The 18,257-nt window shown below is 45.6% G+C and overlaps 1 protein-coding gene across 6 annotated transcripts in view; it reads right to left on the bottom strand.

The window, feature by feature from the left end:
• The window catches only part of HEMK1 (HemK methyltransferase family member 1), a 151,189-nt gene that overhangs the window by 132,459 nt on the left and 473 nt on the right, over nucleotides 1-18,257 (bottom strand). For 5 of the 6 annotated variants that reach the window (XM_054215789.1, XM_054215793.1, XM_054215792.1 and 2 more), the window contains exons 2-4: nucleotides 15,880-16,326; nucleotides 15,304-15,395; nucleotides 13,242-13,335 (exon numbers count right to left, since the gene is read on the bottom strand). In XM_054215789.1, coding sequence (XP_054071764.1) covers nucleotides 13,242-13,335; nucleotides 15,304-15,395; nucleotides 15,880-16,170 — 477 coding nt within the window. In that variant the 5' untranslated portion in view covers nucleotides 16,171-16,326. The remainder of the gene's footprint in view (nucleotides 1-13,241; nucleotides 13,336-15,303; nucleotides 15,396-15,879; nucleotides 16,327-18,257) is intronic. The other variant, XM_054215794.1, reaches the window with a different exon arrangement.

Raw genomic sequence — 18,257 nt, 5'->3', positions numbered from 1 at the left:
CTCCAGGGCTGATGACAGAGTAGTACAAGTTACTGATTACAAATGTCTAAATGTAACTTCCACACAGTAGAACTATTGTCAACATTTATTAACTTCCTTAAGGTTTATCATTAATAATGTCAAGCTTGGAGTTTTTAATGGAACTTCTACTTTACACATTCCACAATGAAAGGACTTTTAGAATGCTTGCCAAAGCTCCTATTTACATATGACCAATTTCAGTTTTTACCACATGTGTCTTAAAAAAGGGATGTTGGTATTACTTACACTTTGTATCCTACTTCCCAACTCTCTTGCTTTACTGCCTTGGTTATTTCATGTACTTCTTACTGAGGCAAAGGCTAGTTCTCTCATAACACACGTGTTTATCATAATACTTCAAAATTAAAAGATATTTAAAATAATGTGACAATCTAAAGAAACCTTTTTCCAGACATTAGTATCTCACTACAATCCAAAAGTTGGACAATTACAAAAATAAATTCTTTCATGAAATAAACTCAATTGGCAAGCAAAACAGAAGCTGTATTCTAACTGGCAAATTAAGAAAAAACATTACCAGTACAGATTATTCAATGTTGAATTAAATTTACAATTATGTATGTATTAAAAGCAAGAAGTAAAGACAAAACAGAATGCACTGGACTAAGACATTTTGTAGTCCTGGTTTAACTGGGTGTGATACCATGGTCCTTTTCTTCACTGAACAGCTTTCATGCAAAAACAATATTTCCCCAACATCTGCAAAAGAATCAGGGAAACCCAGCAACCACGATACGGAGTATGTCCAGTCAGCCCACTGACATCGCCTCTAGGTTTCCTTTTCAGAAATCATGAATGATAAATTTATCCAAAATTGTTCTGAAACAGTATTCTTCAGATTCTTCTTAGTATTTTTCTCCTTTTAGCAAGTGATCCAGCCAAAATCAGTGCTTCTCCGAGCACATCATCATCTCCAAGATGTCACCGCTGGAAATTGATAAATCACAGCATTTTGCAGAACACAGCAGAACCACTTTCAAATCTCATCTTGGGAGATGAGGTATTTCTGGCCATGCATCACAGTGTTCACACGAAGACTACAAAACATCCTGCAAGACAGACACTCCCTACCTCCGTACAAGAATCTGACTAGAGCCACTGGTGGGGAAGAGCAACAAAGAGGCAGAAGGTGCTAAAAAGAGACGCCAGTCCCAGACACAGAGAAACTGGGACAACTGCAGACAGCCAAAGGCTGTCGTCTTTATTGTGTAGGATACCCCGCATCTTCTCAGACTGAACAGATTCAGACCACAAATACCTGCTAATATAATGCCATCATTGCTAAAAGCCATCTAAACCATCAGTTTGATCACCAGCTCTAAAGGTTGAGAGACGAAATTACAAAAATTCCACTGGGAAATAAAAGAAAACACTTTGGCAGCCTAGACAATTAACCTTTGGAATACATTAAGTAAATTCTGCACAATCTGGCACTCTAAACTGAAATGGCAGGCTGTTCAAAAGGGCTTACTTTCACTCACACCATTTACAGGATTCAATACATCAGAGAGAGAAATGTCCTTCACTACAGAAAAATGTTATTTTGGATAAAACAAAAGCTTGACAATCAGTGTGTCTTTATAGTCTCTAAATATAGGAAAACGAGTTGGCTTGCTCAGGCGCCTCGTCCCTGCAATATGCTGAGCACTCCAGTACCTTTAACACATTTATCCTCACAACTCCCATTTACCAGATGACCAACTGTAAAACAGTGACCATCCCAAACTCACAAAAGAGGACTACAGCAGAGCAGAGCACTGAACCCAACGCTCTGGAAGCCTCATCTACGCCTTTCCCACAGACACCACTTTAGCTCATGGAAATGGGTCCCCCAAACCCAGTTGCATGAGGGCAATTGACCTCCTGCAGAAAAGCAGAAGGCACAAAGATCAGAAGCAGATTCCCATATTACACACAGAATGGTAGGGGTTGGAAGGGACCTCTGGAGATCATCTTGTCCAACCCCCCTGCCAGAGCAGGTGGCACAGGAACGCTTCCAGGCGGGTTTGGAATATCTCCAGAGACGGAGACTCCACCACCTCTCTGGGCAGCCTGTGCCAGGGCTCTGCCACCCTCAAAGGAAAGAAGTTCCTCCTCACGTTTAGGTGGAACTTCCTCTGCTCAAGTTTGTGCCCCTTACCCCTTGTCCTGTCCCCGTCCTCCTGACACCCATCCTTTAAGTATTTATAAGTGTTGATAAGATCCCCCCTCAGCCGTCTTTTTTCCAGACTGAAGAGACCCAAATCCCTCAGCCTTTCCTCATCAGAGAGATGTTCCAGTCCCCTAATCATCTTGGTAGCCCTTTGCTGCACCCTCTCCAGCAGTTCCCTGTCCTTGAACCGGGGAGCCCAGAACTGGACACACACTCCAGGTGCGGCCTCACCAGGGCAGAGTAAAGGGGGAGGATGACCTCCCTCGACCTGCTGGCCACACTCTTCTTGATGCACCCAACAAACAGTGCTTGGCTGCTCTTGAATCATCTTTTTGTTTTTACTGTTGTAGATAAAAACGGTAAATATAATTAAAAAAAATAAAAATCCAAAGTGCTGTAATTAAGGAGCAAGTAAAATAATAAATTCAAAAAGTACCTTAGAAATGTGACCCGATTCCCCATTTACCCACAGCGTGCTAACCACTGCATAAGATGAATGCTCAACTGTGGGGTTATTAAAATTCAGATTATTGCTTACAGTATGCATCACTATTGTCAGTAACAACACAGCCTGCACTAAAGTCCTATTAATCAGTGCTACAGGTACTGGCAGAACTACTTTAATCCTGGAGCCTGGTGTACACGTATGCGGGTGTAAGTGTGATATTTGTGTCAGAGCAGGGAAATGGAACATTTTGAAGATCTTTTCTCTCCTACTCTATGCAAGAAGCTCCTTCCCCCAGTAAAAGCCACTTTTGGAAGGAGCGGAGGGACTGAATGGCAAACACACAAAACCAGAGAGAAACTAAATTCCTCGCTGCTTTTGGTAGCGATGGCATGAAGGTGGAAGGGAAGGAGGGCCCTGGACGTGGCTTGGGCAGCGCCCACCCGACTCAGAGCTGTTGACATCTGCTTGTAGGGGCAGATTGCGTATTTCATTCAATAGACGGGTGTACAGAGATGTTCAAGCAGCAGAGAGGAAGAGCTAGAAGTCACATGGAAAGGTGAGCTCAGTGGCCACCACTGCCCCTTGGGGCAGATCTTATGTATGGCTAAAACTGCCCCACAGCTGTCCTCTGCCACACAGCTTGCAGGACTGCCAATGCGCCTTTCCAGGGCACACCAGCAATGCCTGTGAGCTGCAGGGCCTTTTTGTCAGCTGTTACAGGCAGACAGCTCAACAGTTAGGGCAACAGGCTAGGCTTAGGAACGGGGCCAAGCTCACAGCTCTGCACAGTTACTAGTGTGACTAAATCCCAATCTGGCTGCATGTTGCAACCCCACCTTGCACGGTAATAATCAATGAACTTCCCCTTCTCCCCCATTTTACACGATTTTGTGCAAATAAATATTCAAAAGACTGTCAAGAGCACCAGCCACCTCTGAAACCTGTGCAATCATGAGGTGGAACGCTACGTGCAAAGCAAAGTATTTGGAAGGGGTTTTACATTGCGCTGGCCTAGAGGTGGTGCAGGCATCAAGTGATGGGTTTTCAGGGACCTAAATTCTGTTGTTTAGCACAAAACAGGGTGGGGAGGAGGTACCTAGACCTTCCAGGTCTGCCGGAAGTGAACTTAAAAATCTACAGGGAAAAATGCAGGACATCCTTGGGAGGGAGAAGGTTATCCGGTCCTGACTAGCAAAGGAAGAGCTTGCAAGGACTAGAAGAGACCTATTACCTGTGGTTCCACATACAGGGGACACAAATATTTGTTTCCCATGCTACTTAATTTCCATCACTCAGAGGTCCTCAAGCTTTTATCTCTTAGCCAAAGCCACTCACAGGCTGCTCTCACCTTGCGATTCCAGGAAGTCTTGCTTCACTGCCAGATTCACCCTAAGTTCACACTGTCATTTATTTGGTGGTTTTTTGGTTTTTTTTACCCCTCATCTTCTCTGTTGAGAGAAATAAATGCAAAACTTTGCAAACACCGCCAGCTTCCCATGAGCCTCTGCCTCACCCTTCCACCCACAACTCCTGTTCCCCAGCTCCCCCCCACCCGCTCCCCCCAGCACACAGTCATGTTCTGACAGGTTCTTGGTATTACCTCCCCCTCCCTGCAGCCAGGTCTCTAGTTCACTGTATTTCTTGGAACCGCAGCTGCACAAAGAAAGCGTGAGGACAGCGTCTGCCAGCACCCAAACCACAAGCTCCACAGCTGCACGGCTCCAACCAGCAGGGTCAGGCAGCTTTCAGCACCAAGACACTTGGGAGGAAACAGCAGAGATTCTCGCTGCACAACGGTGGCTACGGAGCTGCATGGAAGTCCAGAGGCAGCGCAATCACGTGCTGCAGTACAACAACAGTGATGTTTCTGCGATTAAAAGTAAAAGGCTAAGAAAAACAAGAGGAGGGGAGGAATGGGAAAGGCAAGGGTGGAGCTCACAAATTCACACTGCATTCCCTGGAAGCACCCTTTTTTCGTGCCCCACATGCTCTGGGGAAAGCAAAGAAGATAAGATTCTAGGGGTACTAGCCAGGGTGGCAAGAGGTTCTAACTTCCCAGGCTAGCAAACCGGACGAGGAAAGCAAGAGACACATGAAAACCTGAGTAACCTCTCTGCTTTCACAGACTTCCTGGGAATGTTTTACTTATTTGTGTGTTTTCCAGAAACTTCTGTTCTCAGAATCCAGGACTTTCCATAGAGCCTGATCTGATATTAACCAAATCACCCCTCCCCTCCTGTTTGTCCACTTGGCTGCCAATCAGCACATGACAAAACACCAGGAAGCCAAGCTGGAAACCTAATTCCATGGCAATGGCCATACAAGATCACTGACACATGCCCTCTTTCCAAAACCAGACGCCCAAGCCAGCCCAGTGCTTAGTGGGCAGGCAGGCTACAGTGTTTTTGTCCTGGGGTCTTCTGCCTGGTACTGCAGTAGGAAAGAGATAATGTTGCACAAAGTTCATGAAACTCCCCTTATACGTGTAGAGAAAGCAAAACACCAGAATAACTCCAGGAAGAGGCACTGATCCTGCAAGAAAAGGTGGCTCAAGCAGAAGCAATGACAGACAAACAGGCAAAGACATGCCTAATACTGAGGAAGGAGTTGGGCTTCTCTGTCACACAACAGAAGCTCCTGATGTGTCACAGCACATGCCAAACGCTGTTTCATCTGTTGGAGGAGAGGCTGTGACAGCATCCAGAAATGATTTCACCAAAAGGCAGCAACTTTTGCAACCCATGTGTGCTACTGCCCAAGAAAAATTACCACAGTTGTCACATATAAATTTAGCCATGCCAAGAGGGGCAAGAAGGATGGATCAGAGTAACTGTAAGTCGGCTGTACCTTAGGTCTCCATCAGAAACCTCTCTCCAGAATCAAGGCATTTTCTTTCTCTGCAGATACTGGTATTGACCACTGCCAGATACAGCATCTGGACAGATGTGCTGGTCCAGCTCACTAATCCCTAGCTCTGAAATTCTGGTTACTTGGACGTCTGAGAGAAGGGGGGGACATACATTTTCCCCCCCCCTCCATGTGGGAATCCCTTCAAATCCCATCCCTCCTGTTACAGCTATTCTATAGTTTGTTTTTCTTCAGCTCTAGTCCTAAATCTTGCTCTAACAGCCAATGACCTAAGCTATTCAGATGAAACTCATAGAAAGAGAGACCCTATTTCAATTGGAATTAAAAAGCTGAAGACTTCATAAAGTTCTTTTAGGGCCAAAAAAAATAAAGGCACATCACAGAGATCTGTGAAAACACATTAGGAAGGTCTATACAAGTTAACCTGTGGAACAGGTTTGTGCATGAATTAAAGGAACAGCACAGGCTTTCCCTGCCTTCAGCATAGATTTTAGCTTTAAATTTATATTTTGAGTCTGTCCTGGAAATCACTAACTTTGAAGTAACCCTCTGCACTAGCATAGGCTTTTTTCCTTGCATATGAAGCCAGGAGAAACTACTGCCATGGTTCATCTTGGCCAGTTAGCCAGGAATAATCCTGTTTCTTCTTCCATTTCCTTTTGAACAAAAAAATCTGTCCTGGGAAAACATCCTGTCCTGATTTTAAAGTAGCCAGCAACAGACTCCTGCTAAACTGTTTCAGTAATTAGTTAGACTCTCTGTCAAAGATGTGCACCTTTTCTTATGGCCTGCATTTATAGTGCTTGTTATATGCTTTTCTATGAAACCAAAGAGACTTCTTTATCAAATTTCTGCTCCCTGTGCCAGGTAGTTAACCCCTAAGTTTGTCTTTGAGGAGCTAAACAGTCTTTCACAAGGTAGATCTTTCCAGCTGTTAATCCACCTACTGGTTCTTCTCCAAACGTACTTTCCCATTTCTTTCTCAACCAGTCAGTAACATAACTGGATGTAATATCTTTGCAAGTATTCCACTACTGCCATACACAGACTTAATCTTGCTACTTGTACTTGGCAATCCCATGTTAACACACACAAGGACCACATTAGCCTGCTGGGCAGCCCACTGAAAATGGGTGCTCGTGGTCAGACAATATCCATAAGAGCCCCAAATCTTTCTCCAAGCTCTTCTGGGCGAGGAAGCCCCTCAGCCACGAGGCACAGGCCGCATTATTTATTTCTGCGCATATGATCTTATTAAACACTTGTTCCTAGCTCAAAGGGCAATTCCAATTGCTGTGCAGCAACAACAGGTTCCCTTCATAATTCCCATTCTCCAGACACTGTGCCACGGCCCACTTTCAGAAAATATTGTTTTCCTCCAACATACTGATAAAATATTACCTAGCATATGGGTCAAATCTGATCTATGTGAGGCCACAACAGCTATACTCCAAATTTAGCACATTTGTTTACAGCTACATTCTGACAGCAGTTAATTTTTGATCTATTAAATAATGCCCTATTGTATTTAAGTCCAATATACCTTATAGAAGTGTGTATATCTATACATTTCAAGAAAGGACCTTAAGCTATGTACCAGATAGGCACCATTATCCTTTTCATTTCCCAAATTGGGACGCCAGTGTTGCTGAAAGGAGAAGCAGCCTTCCTTTGAAGAGACAACTGGTCAGAGGTAAAACCATAAAAATAAAGAAGCCAGTCTCCTGACTCCTGATCCATGGCTGTACTCCACTAGACAGGGTGACCTTTTGAACTTTCCAAGAAGTAGCCATCTGTGGCAATGAAATTAGTGCAATGAAAGGCCATTCTGCATTGAAAGCTTCCTTTTAGCACTGATTAAATCAGAAAATGTGTACACTGCTTTGACATAAAGCACTGGAGAAGGGCCCCACCTTGCAATCTGTATATTTGCATATACATGCCAGGAAGCAAAAATCCTCCCTTCTCTTGTGTGTTTGACCTTCTTGAAAGGTTAATGATTATGTTTAGTGAGAAGTAAGGTTAAACTTCACGGAAGGTTTCTCTGAGCAAATCTTTGCCTAAAGTGCTTTCGCAGAACACCCCAGCACAATGACTGCCATGCCGCTGACAGATGCAAGTAAACAGCAATGGTTTCCGTGTACTGAACACAGTATCACGAGAAACAATCTATCTTGGGAAACATGTTAAAAGCTTAAAAATCATAGGTAGAAAAAGAATTGATTAAAAAGTGACAGGACCAAAAATTACAGCTGCTGCACAGGGCATGAATAATTTTATGTGTTACATAGTAAGAAGTAAGGGCTTTCCTGTTAAATGAGCAGGCAGCACCAAAAGCACAGAAAATGCATTTCCCACTTGCAATACAAAATAAGAAAGATTCGCTGTCAGATAACGTCATGGAGGCTAGACACAGACAGACTCAAAAGAGGATTAAACAAATTAATGGAGGACAGACCCATTAGTGATTATGAAGCAGGATGGCCCCAAATCCAGCTTTGTCTAAGAACAGTTCTTAACCGCTGACTGTCAAAAGAAGGGGGAATCCTTCCATACCTATCTTTTCCCTTGTAATTTTGCCCCCACCATCTGCTACAAGCCCCAGTCAAACACAGTATGTTCAACTAGACAGACCAATGCAGTCTGACCCACAAAGTCTTTTTTCTTGCTCTCACAGGAGGCCGCAGCCACAATATTTTTTGCATGACCACTAAGAAATGTTCAGCATGGCACATACTTTAATTTCTTTCCCTAAGATGCCTCCCAGGCTAAACATGTATCCTCACCCTACAGCGTGCTTCTGACCCCCTTACAGGGCAATGGACTCATGACAGAGCCACCACAACAAAGCCAAGACGGAAAAAAATTATGTAGGGTGTGACCTTGTGCTGAGATCACAACAGATCAAGGAGGCCTCACCAGGGGACTCCTGGACAGCCTGAGGGTCAGAGGGGATGGTGCAACAGAAAATCCTCCCAAGCAGAACTGGAGGTTCTCCTCCCAGCAGCTTTCATCCAGCAAAAACAAAAACTCAATGCCCGAGAACCTGACTCTACCCACACAGTAGTTGCAACAGATAAAAGGAGACCATTTTTGTTTCCACTGAACAAATAAGCCTTTATTTGCTTTAAAACCCAGCATCTGAGAGGAAGGGATCAGGAACACCAGAAATTCTACAATAATTAATAAGAAATAAAGCCCTCAGGAACTCTGCGAGCCTAAGCCTGGAGTGCCCTCTAGGGGTAAAAGACTGGTGAGCCGCATACCCCAAACTTCGGAGAAGTCCCGAACCAAAAACTAAACCTTTCCTTAATGAAGTAACGAGCTTTCATTTAGCTTGTATTTGCCAGGACAAAAAAGGAATTATGTATCCACGGTTTTCTGAGTTCTCCTTCTCTTTTTCCTATTTTTTCCTCTGATCCACAAGGCTGATGTGATGGTAACACAGCCCAAGCTTTAGTAGGCCTTGCTTTGGGAAAAGGACTTTCTCCTCCATTAATACAGTGACTGAGCAATGTTGAGACAGGGATTCCTTGACAATACAATGATAATCGCATAACAAAGATAATTCACGGGACTGAGCACACCCCTAATATTTGGCCCAAAGACCTCCCCACTGCAGACGCCTGTCTCCTGGGGTCACCGGAGAAAAGCAGGCAGGACGCTGGGTTCCGCAAGCCCTTGCAAAGCCAGTCAGGACTTGTAGCAGCGAGTCCAAAGCTTTGCTCACAGAGGGCCAGGTAACTGGAGGAAGGGGAGACTGAGGACTGCTTAACAAAACTCTCCTCCAGTGCAGTGTGTCTGTGCTCACGGAAGCATCTATCAGCCCTGCACGCCAAGAAGTTATGACTGAATGCAATCAGCTTTGTTATCCCGCTCTCAGAACTTAAACAGGACCTACTATTTTCCTTATTTTGGCTGCCTGTCCCCTCCTCACCCAGATTCCCACGGAACAGAAGAAGGAAGCCACATGTACTGAAAAAATATTCCCAGAGGGAACAAACGGGAGAGGGCTCAGCTACCAGGGAGAACAAAACGTACTACAAAGGGGCAAATTTCACACAGGGCAAAATTAAGCAGACAACTGGGCTTCTCTGTTTGCATGTGTCTCTGTCCCCAGGACTGAAACAATGCCGGTGGTTTATGTCCTACTGTGTTTGCCATTACCAACGCGTCTGGAAGCAAGAGTCATAACCCTTCTGTTGTAACCATAGAAAAAAACGGGCATCATAAAGATGGCTCCCCTTTTTTTAAGACTTTGAATCAACAAGCAGGAGCATTTGCAGAAGCTACATAAATATAACTAGGAAGCAAATTTTGCAGCTGCTTGTGTATCTGCACTAACAAGCAAATTTAGGGAGTCCCATTTACTCAGACAAGGACAAAGAGATGCCACGTGGCTCGTGTGTGCAGTCACAGACAAGCCACTCGAACCTGGGATACCAATGTTGATAACGAACTGCTTCCTAAAGAACATGGATTATTTACTGGTATTATTTGGTGAAAAGTTTCAGCGCTATTGGTTTTAAGAATGCTGCAGACAAATCCTAAACAGGAGGAGAGCAACAGATACAACTAACTTCAATATTTTTGAAAGGAGATATTTCCACTGCAGTTTTAAAGTCCAGTGAAGCCTGGAGAAATTACTCTGATGAAACAAAACACAGGCAAACCCCAACCCAAACACACCACACAAAGCCCTGTGTTAGAGATGACCAACCTTTCCTTCCTAGCAGAATGAAAGGATCGGGACATCAACTCACTTTGTGCAACGGGGCATGCACAGTACATGGTTCCTGGAAGCAGCACATGACTAAAGCAATGTCCTGCCAGGTGCTGCTAAATAGCTGGATCTTGTCCCCATGCCCTTCTGTCCAAGTAACTCCCCCAGCATGACATCACAAGAAAACAGACATCAGTTGCCAAGAGCTCCATTCCTGAGCCATCATCATAAACTTCTGGCCTTCCATAATAAATGTTCTAAAAATGTGCCTTCATAGTGAGTACTGTGACACATCAAATAAAGTTTTCCCAGAGAGGTTAAGCTGTTTATGCTACGTTATTACACCAGGGCACATTAAGTGGTTTCAAACACAGCACATTACACAGCACTGCATTTCAGTTCGGGTCACCAGAGATGCTTTTACCAAAATTACGTATGTGGGTGTAATTAACAACATTCTCAGGCATTAGCCACCCTGGTTCCCACTCCACACAACAGGACTTCATTTGAAGCCTGGCAATGCACAGAGAGAATGAGAGCACAGCACCAGAGGAAGCCTTGCCAGCAGGGGTTTTGACTTGCAGAATATATAGGTTCCCCCTGGTTTTAATGCTCACATCACATACACAAATTAACGGAGAGTTAGAGGTTGGAAATACTCTCTTGAATCAACCAGAGCAGAAATACTGTTCACAATAACAATGCTAACCATTGCTGGGCTCCAACTGGCAAAATTATTCCTTCGAGCCCTATTCTCCAAACTTAACTGCCACAGAGTGATCAAACCCAGACACAACAGAGAGCTCACACCTTCTTCGGGACAAGTGTCATCACCTATGATTTAGGGCCCAGCAGGCTCTCAATAAGGCGCTGCTGATGCCCCACACCAAATCAAGACTCTGGTTCTGAATATTCTTCGGATGTCCAAATGGTAGTTGTGTTCATTTCCACTAAATTGTCTGGAACCCTCTCATAGATTTCAGTAGCACCCTCTTCTTGGAAAGGTAGAGTGGAAGCACAGGCTGTCTGCCTCCTTTAGTGAGCTGCTGCTTTCTTCACACATTCCCAATACTATCCCTTCCCCAGAAAAAGCAAAGGTGGTCTTCCCATCTCCAAAGCCCACTCAGTCCTTAACATCTCTTCTGATATTATCAGAATATATTCTGATATTATCAGAAGAGGACATTCTGTCTGAATGAGACTTTTTATTCTTTTTACAGCATGGGCCCCTACTTCCAGAAATCTGAGCAGAGGGATGCCAGCACATTACAACAGTGCCCAAGCAGCAGGCAAATGACTGAAGAAATGACTATTAGACTAAAACAGGTTTATGCTTCTGGGACTCCTAAATGGACAAGCTATGGAGACAACTTCATCTCCAAAAGTTAACACAGGGTACAAAAGAAAATAAATTCTCAGAAGAAAAAAAAAAAAAAAAAAGAAAAGCTCAAAAAAAGAACCAACCCAAACGCCCCCAAAATTCTCACAAAACCTAAAAACTCCTGAGGACTAGTAAACAGAAACCTTCTGAGAACTAGTATGCAGAAAGACTTCATTGCTAGGATGGTCCATGAGCTGAAAGCAAGGCTACTGTCAGAGAAAGTGTCACCATGTAGTTCTTGGGCTTTTCCCTAGCAGCAGGAACACTGGGGAAAATGGAGTATTAACTTGATCATGTATGGCTGTCGCTTACATTCTTATAACTGACATTCATATTTAATTCCAGCCCAGGTCAGAACTTACCCTTCAGTTTCTAGTGTTTGTTTTGTTACCATTCAGGAAACAAGCCTTCAGTTTCCAGTGTCTGTCTAGAAATCCCTGTGGAACCATCAGACAGGTGATAGGTGCCATTTCCTACCACCCTGCACTATTTTAGTCTCCACATGAACAAACAAGCTCTCTGGAATTCATTACTTTCTTCCAGTAGCTTTCTAGTACTGCAGAGTTTTGCTAACAGCCTTTGGACGCCTTTGAGATTCTTACCCTTCCACCAAAGCACAAAGCCACTGGGATATAGCAGTATATGTTCTGAACTTCCAGGAGTCATTACTATAGCAGAAATAAGGAAAGAAAGCCAAGTCCTTCCATCAATAGAGATGGATCTCCATGTAATTAAGTGATACGCTAGCTCGCAACATCTCTTGCTCTGAGCCAGGAGGCAAAGTTCACCAGCATCGGTTCCAGATCACAAGCTTAGAATCCTTCTCTGTTCTAAAAGAAGTGATCTGACCTCCCCATCACGACAACCTCATGATATACAGGGCACCTTCACGGAATCACAGAATCTTCAGAGTTGGAAGGGACCTCTAGAGATCATCTAGTCCAACTCCCCTGCTAGAGCAGGACTGCCTAGAGCACATTACTCAGGACTGCATCCAGGCGGGTCTTGAAAATCTCCAGAGAAGGGGACTCCACAACCTCCCTGGGCAGCCTGTTCCAGTGCTCTGTCACCCTCACTGTAAAGAAGTTTTTCCATGTATTTGAACGGAACTTCCTGTGTTCCAACTTGTGCCCATTGCCCCTTGTCCTGTCACTGGGAACCACTGAATAGAGTCTGGCTCCATCCTCCTTCAACCCACCCTTTAGATACTTGTATGCCATAATAAGGTCTCCCCTCAGCCTTCTCTTCTCCAGGCTAGAGAGTCCCAGCTCTCTCAGCCTTTCCTCATAAGGGAGATGCTCCAGTCCCTCAATCATCTTAGTTGCCCTTCGCTGGACTCGCTCCAGCAGTTCCCTGTCCCTCTTGAACTGGGGAGCCCAAAACTGGACACAGTGTTACAGTTGTGGCCTCACCAGTGCAGAGTAGAGGGGGAGAACGACCTCCTTCGACCTACTGGCCACACTCTTCCCTATGCAGCCCAGGATGCACTTGGCCTTCTTGGCAACAAGGGCACATTGTTGGCTCATGGACAATTTACTGTCTACAGTAAATTGCTGTCACAGCAATGCTATGATCGTATTGTATGATGTAATTCACAGATTCAAGCCCGCCCCTGCCACATTCATACCTCTGTTTCAGGCCGAGGAATAAATACTGGGGGTCTCATCTTCAGAGTCAGGTCCTGAAAGTCCCACTCACCAAGCACATACTGCACCGGCATTCTGTGGCAAAGGCAAGCGTGAATGCTTTAGGACTACACTCCATAACACAGAAAAGCTCTCAATACCATGCTTACCTCATTACTAACCATATAACCCCTCTGAGGGTGAGCACCTAGACACCCTTAAGGCTCTCAACTGCATGTGCAATGTGCACGTGCACTCTAAGGGAGCAGGAGCTCTATTCCCACAAAAGAGTTTGTTATCAAGCACTGGACCCAGGAAACTACAGGACAGACAGCCTCACCTCAGTGCTGGGGAAAGTGACAGAACAAACAGTCCTGCTGGACAACGGCCCTGCAGAAAAGGCCCTGGGGATCGGGTGGACAAGTTGACCATGAGCCAGCAATGTGCCCTTGCAGCAAAGAAGGCCAATGGCTTCCTGGGCTGCATTAGGCAGAGCATTGCCAGAAGGTCGAGGGAGGGAATTTTTCCACTCTATTCAGCACTGGTAGCAAACACCTGGAGGGCTGGGCTCCCAGTACAGGAGAGACATGGACATACTGGAGTAAGTCCACTGAATGGCATTAAGATGATTAAGGGATTGGAGCACCTGACATACAAGGAGAGAGAACAACAGCTGGGACAGTTTAGCCTTGAGAAGGGAAAACTGGGGCTGGGGAACCTCATCAATAACCAGATGCTTCTGGTGAGATGGAGTAAAGACAACAGAGCCTGACTCTTGTGTGGTATCCAGTGAACAGATAAGCAAAGGGCACAGACTGAAATACAGAAAATTCCATTTAAACCTAAGAACCACCACCCCCTTTTTTTTTTTTTTTTTTTTTCCCTTTTTCTAAACACTGTGAGGGTGGTCAAACACTGGAACAGGTTGTCCAGAGAGCTTGTATAGAATCTGTCTTTGGATATAGTAAAAAATGAATTGGGCATGGCTCTGAGCAACTTGCTCTAATTGATCCTGTTTTGAACAGAGGGTGGACTAGGTTTCCAGAGGCCCCTATCAACCTCCACGATCCTATGAATTTTGGGGCCATGTTTTCAGTTGCTCTGAGGCACCATACCTCACTTCATGTAGAACAGCAGATATTTGTTGCAACCTTAACAGCACTTCAGACAAAAGAACTTGCAAGTCAGACAGCTCTGGGAATTTTGCATTTCTACCCTTAACACAAGATTCAAGAGCAGCAGGAAAATTTCAGGGAAGACACTCAGATCCTACAAACAGTAACTGCTGCTAACACACTGACTCCCTGATAAACCCTCACATCCTATTCTGCGTACGTTGTGGCAGGATTAATCCACACAGGAAAACGAGGATCCATATCATAACCGCATTCATGTAAACAAGCAGGAGGATGCTATCTCCAAACATACTCCCAAGCATCTCCCACCCTTCTAAATGATCCAAGTTCCTGAATATTTCCTCTCCCCACACACTACTCCCCAGGCTCAGCCTGATTCCAAGTAGGTCCTTCACACCAAACCCATTTAATTTTTGCGCTAAGACAACACCTCACACAGAGCAAGCAAATGGAGGCCAAACAGAGACCAAAGCTACATCAGGAAAACAAATGGATACCTCTAAACGCCAGGGAAATCCCTCTGCAGGCAAAGCCTAGAAAGGAAAGCCCAGCGATACCACAGTCCAGTATAGAACTGGCAGCTGAAGAGAGTGCTGAATCAAACAGGAGGGGCCAAGCCTAAACTTTGTCAGCACAGAAGGGCTTAATGAAAATGTACCCAACACAGAGTCAGTATTGCCAGTTTCCTGCTCCTCTGCAACACCCCTGAAACCCTTTTTGCTCCCAGACAGGACAGACAGCCGATTTGCTACCTGACAACAACGGCAAATACCCATCACTTGACTCACCATGAGAGACCAACACAACACTGTTACTTGATATGTCAGCTGCTAATGGTCTTCTGCCTTCTCTCTGCTACCGTTCTTCTGGCTGCACTAAGGCTGAAGGAAAACCCTCCAAAGAAATGACTGTAAGAGAATGCTCCTACCTTTCTAGTCGCTTGTTGCTCAACTGCTGGATTTGCTCCTGCTGCACTGCTGTAAGTGGAGTGTGGAGGCTTTCGGAATTCAAGCTCTGAAACTGAAGACAAAGTCACTTTAAAACCTGCTTACTTGTGCCACTTGGGTGTCCTCTGCACCCTCCCAAGGGCATCCTCCAGGGAGACCCAGCAGGCTGACAAACACATATGCCTGGGACTGCTGAAAACCACAAATGATTCGGAGAATCTATCTGCATATTTAAAAATAAACATGTACAACTGTTCTGCTGCTTTTTGGGGCTCAGAAGAATAGGTAAAATTAAGAATCATTCCACCAAGCAAGTCAGGGTACAGTGTAGGTGTATAATGCCACGGGTTACGTTTCAGTCCCTGCAAAAGGTGGCATTTAAGATACCCCAAGTGTTCTGCTGGCATTAATAAAATATGCCTCACCCCTTCTGCTATCTAAGGTAGGGAAAAGTTGGTCTAATATCTGTAAGTGACATAAAAAGAAAGGTAAGGGATTAAACCAAAATTACAAAGTGAGAGGCACACACAGACCTTATTCCTTTCGTATTACTTAACTGTTTTTGCTCCCAGGACAAATGACACAATATATTCACTGGATTCTCGTGCTTCAGGGATCCCATTTGTCTCAAACACCTTCTGCCAGTAGTTGACCACATCGGTGGCAGTCACAAGCCGAGGTCTTGCACTGCAGCTCTGCCTCAGAGATGACCACTTGTGACCGAGGACAGGACCTTTACTTTGACTCAACTCCCCTGGCACACACTGAGGTGAGAGACCCAACAACCTCTTGAGCAGTGGACGGGTGAAGCATCTCATTGTTGCTAAGTCAGTTCCTAGCTTCCACATGTGTTTCTCGTTGCCATCAGCTGATCCAGTCAGTGCTGAGACTCACAGTACACTTGGTGCTACCACAAGCCACTGTGGCTAGGCACCAGCTTACCACAGTCAGTGGGTTCTCCTCAGGGCAGCATGAAAATGGCACTGGTTTGCAGCTCTTCTGGTCTAGAAAAGGAGGCAAGAGCACAGCCTGAATCCCTCTGGCTAGCAAATTGCAGGTTACCCTCTGACCGAATGCAGACTGCTTGCCCTAATCCCAGCCCACAGGTACAAAACCAACTACTCACACCCTAAGAGTAACAAAGGATTACCCCAAGAAAAGGCCCGTGTGACAGCTAACCAGCTCTGCCATTGCAATGCATTTCTTTGCAGAGATGCCTATCTCAACAGGCCAGAGCTACCAGGAGGCCAGTCCATGCTCAACGCAGGGCAGAAGTGAGCGTGCCTACACACAGGCACAGCACTTCTGCCTGTTCTTGGTCCCAGAAAGCCACAGACACGCCAGCCTTCAGCTCTAGCCCTTGGCTCTCCACACCATGGGTGGCTCACCCTGGTTCCCTGCAGGAAGACCTTCGGTGTCACCAGGATTCTTTCTTTTATTTCTCTCTTTGTTCATAAAGCCCAAGTCCTAGGTTAGTAGGTGTGCTCACAGAAGACCTTGACACCATGGGTCAAGGGTCTTCCACACTGCCACCATCCCCAGAGAGCAGACAAGAGGCCACAGAGCCAGGTCTGAGCTGCTACTAGCAGAGGAAGGAGAAAAAGCCCACAAGGTGCAACTAGAGGGAAGAGAAACACTTGAAAGATGCTAAGTCCAGAAAAGGCAAATCCTGCCAGAGGGAAGTCAGCCTCTTAAAGGAGAGAGCTGGCAGAGCCAGACAGAGAAGGAAGAAAAACAAACAAGATGACTGCAGGAGACAAAGGAGATGAAACTTTACAGAACAGCTGCTGCATATCACACTTGGAACTCTGCGAGTCAAACAGAACAACAATCCTACTTTCCTGCTGTGATCCATCAGAAATGAGGGCCCCTCTCCCTTCTGACTCACTGTCCCTGGAGCCGCTGTGGGTTTCCCTGAGCGCCCATTCCCATTCTTCTATTGATGGCTGCTTTTCATCACTGTCTCAGAGAGGCCACAACCTCCTCTCCTCCAATTCTTCCAGAAAACCACCACACAAACAACTAAATACATCTCACAAGCAGCCAGCAGCACCCAGGGTGGGTGGTTCTCTGCCCTGTAGGTCTGGGGAGGCTGGGTCAGCTCCCATCTGGGCAGATGCTGGCACTGAACCCCTGCAGCAGCCCCGGACCCTGCTGCACAGGGCGCCTGTGCAGGGAGCAGTGTGGGGCCTGCTCTGCTCTTGCTGCACGGTGAAAGTGTGGGAAGAGTCAGGCCTCCATTGCCCTCCTTTGCAAAAATCAAACCAAACAGAGCCCAGGGAAGCAGCAGAAGGAATACCCTGCAGCAAAGACCTCAAGATTGTCTTACCTGCTACCTCCTGACAAAAAGGCCAGTGCTCTAAGAGCCTAAGGATCCCCTTCTTACCATCTTCATTACCCCTAGCAGAGAGACAAGCAGCCCCTACAAAAACTTGCCTTTATGTTATGCATACACAGTCTGATAGCTACAGTCTTTACCCAAACAGCTCCCCACTGCAAGGCCCTGTTCTGGGGATACTGACACAAGAGGAACACTAAAGGAATAAACCATTAGTGTCATTAGAGGCAATTAAGACTTAATTAAACACCTGGAACAATGCTGCCACTGCTGTCATTATTAATAAAGACGACCAACTACTGATGTGAGGTCCCTGTGTGCTACTTCTTGGTGCAAATACCTGTTTGCACACAGGTAAGAAAAGATTATTTTTCCTGCAGTTCTGTGGTGTGGTCCATTCAATCCCCAGTTTCTCAGTCAGTGTAGGCCAACACGTAGACTGGCAGCTGTTGAAAGGCAGGGCCTGCCCCTCTCAGCCCCTGCCCTACACTCCCTTTCTCGCTCACAGGCTGGGGCAGGAGCTGGGGCTTGTGCTGCCATAAATCCATACCTTTCCGTGGCTGGGTTAGCGGTCAGCTGAACCGCCCCTCGCACAGC

Source organism: Rissa tridactyla, chromosome 10, assembly GCF_028500815.1.
Source record: "Rissa tridactyla isolate bRisTri1 chromosome 10, bRisTri1.patW.cur.20221130, whole genome shotgun sequence".
Lineage (NCBI taxonomy): Eukaryota > Metazoa > Chordata > Aves > Charadriiformes > Laridae > Rissa > Rissa tridactyla.
Note: the sequence above shows the minus strand (reverse complement) of the source record. Positions and strands in the feature narration are given on the sequence as shown.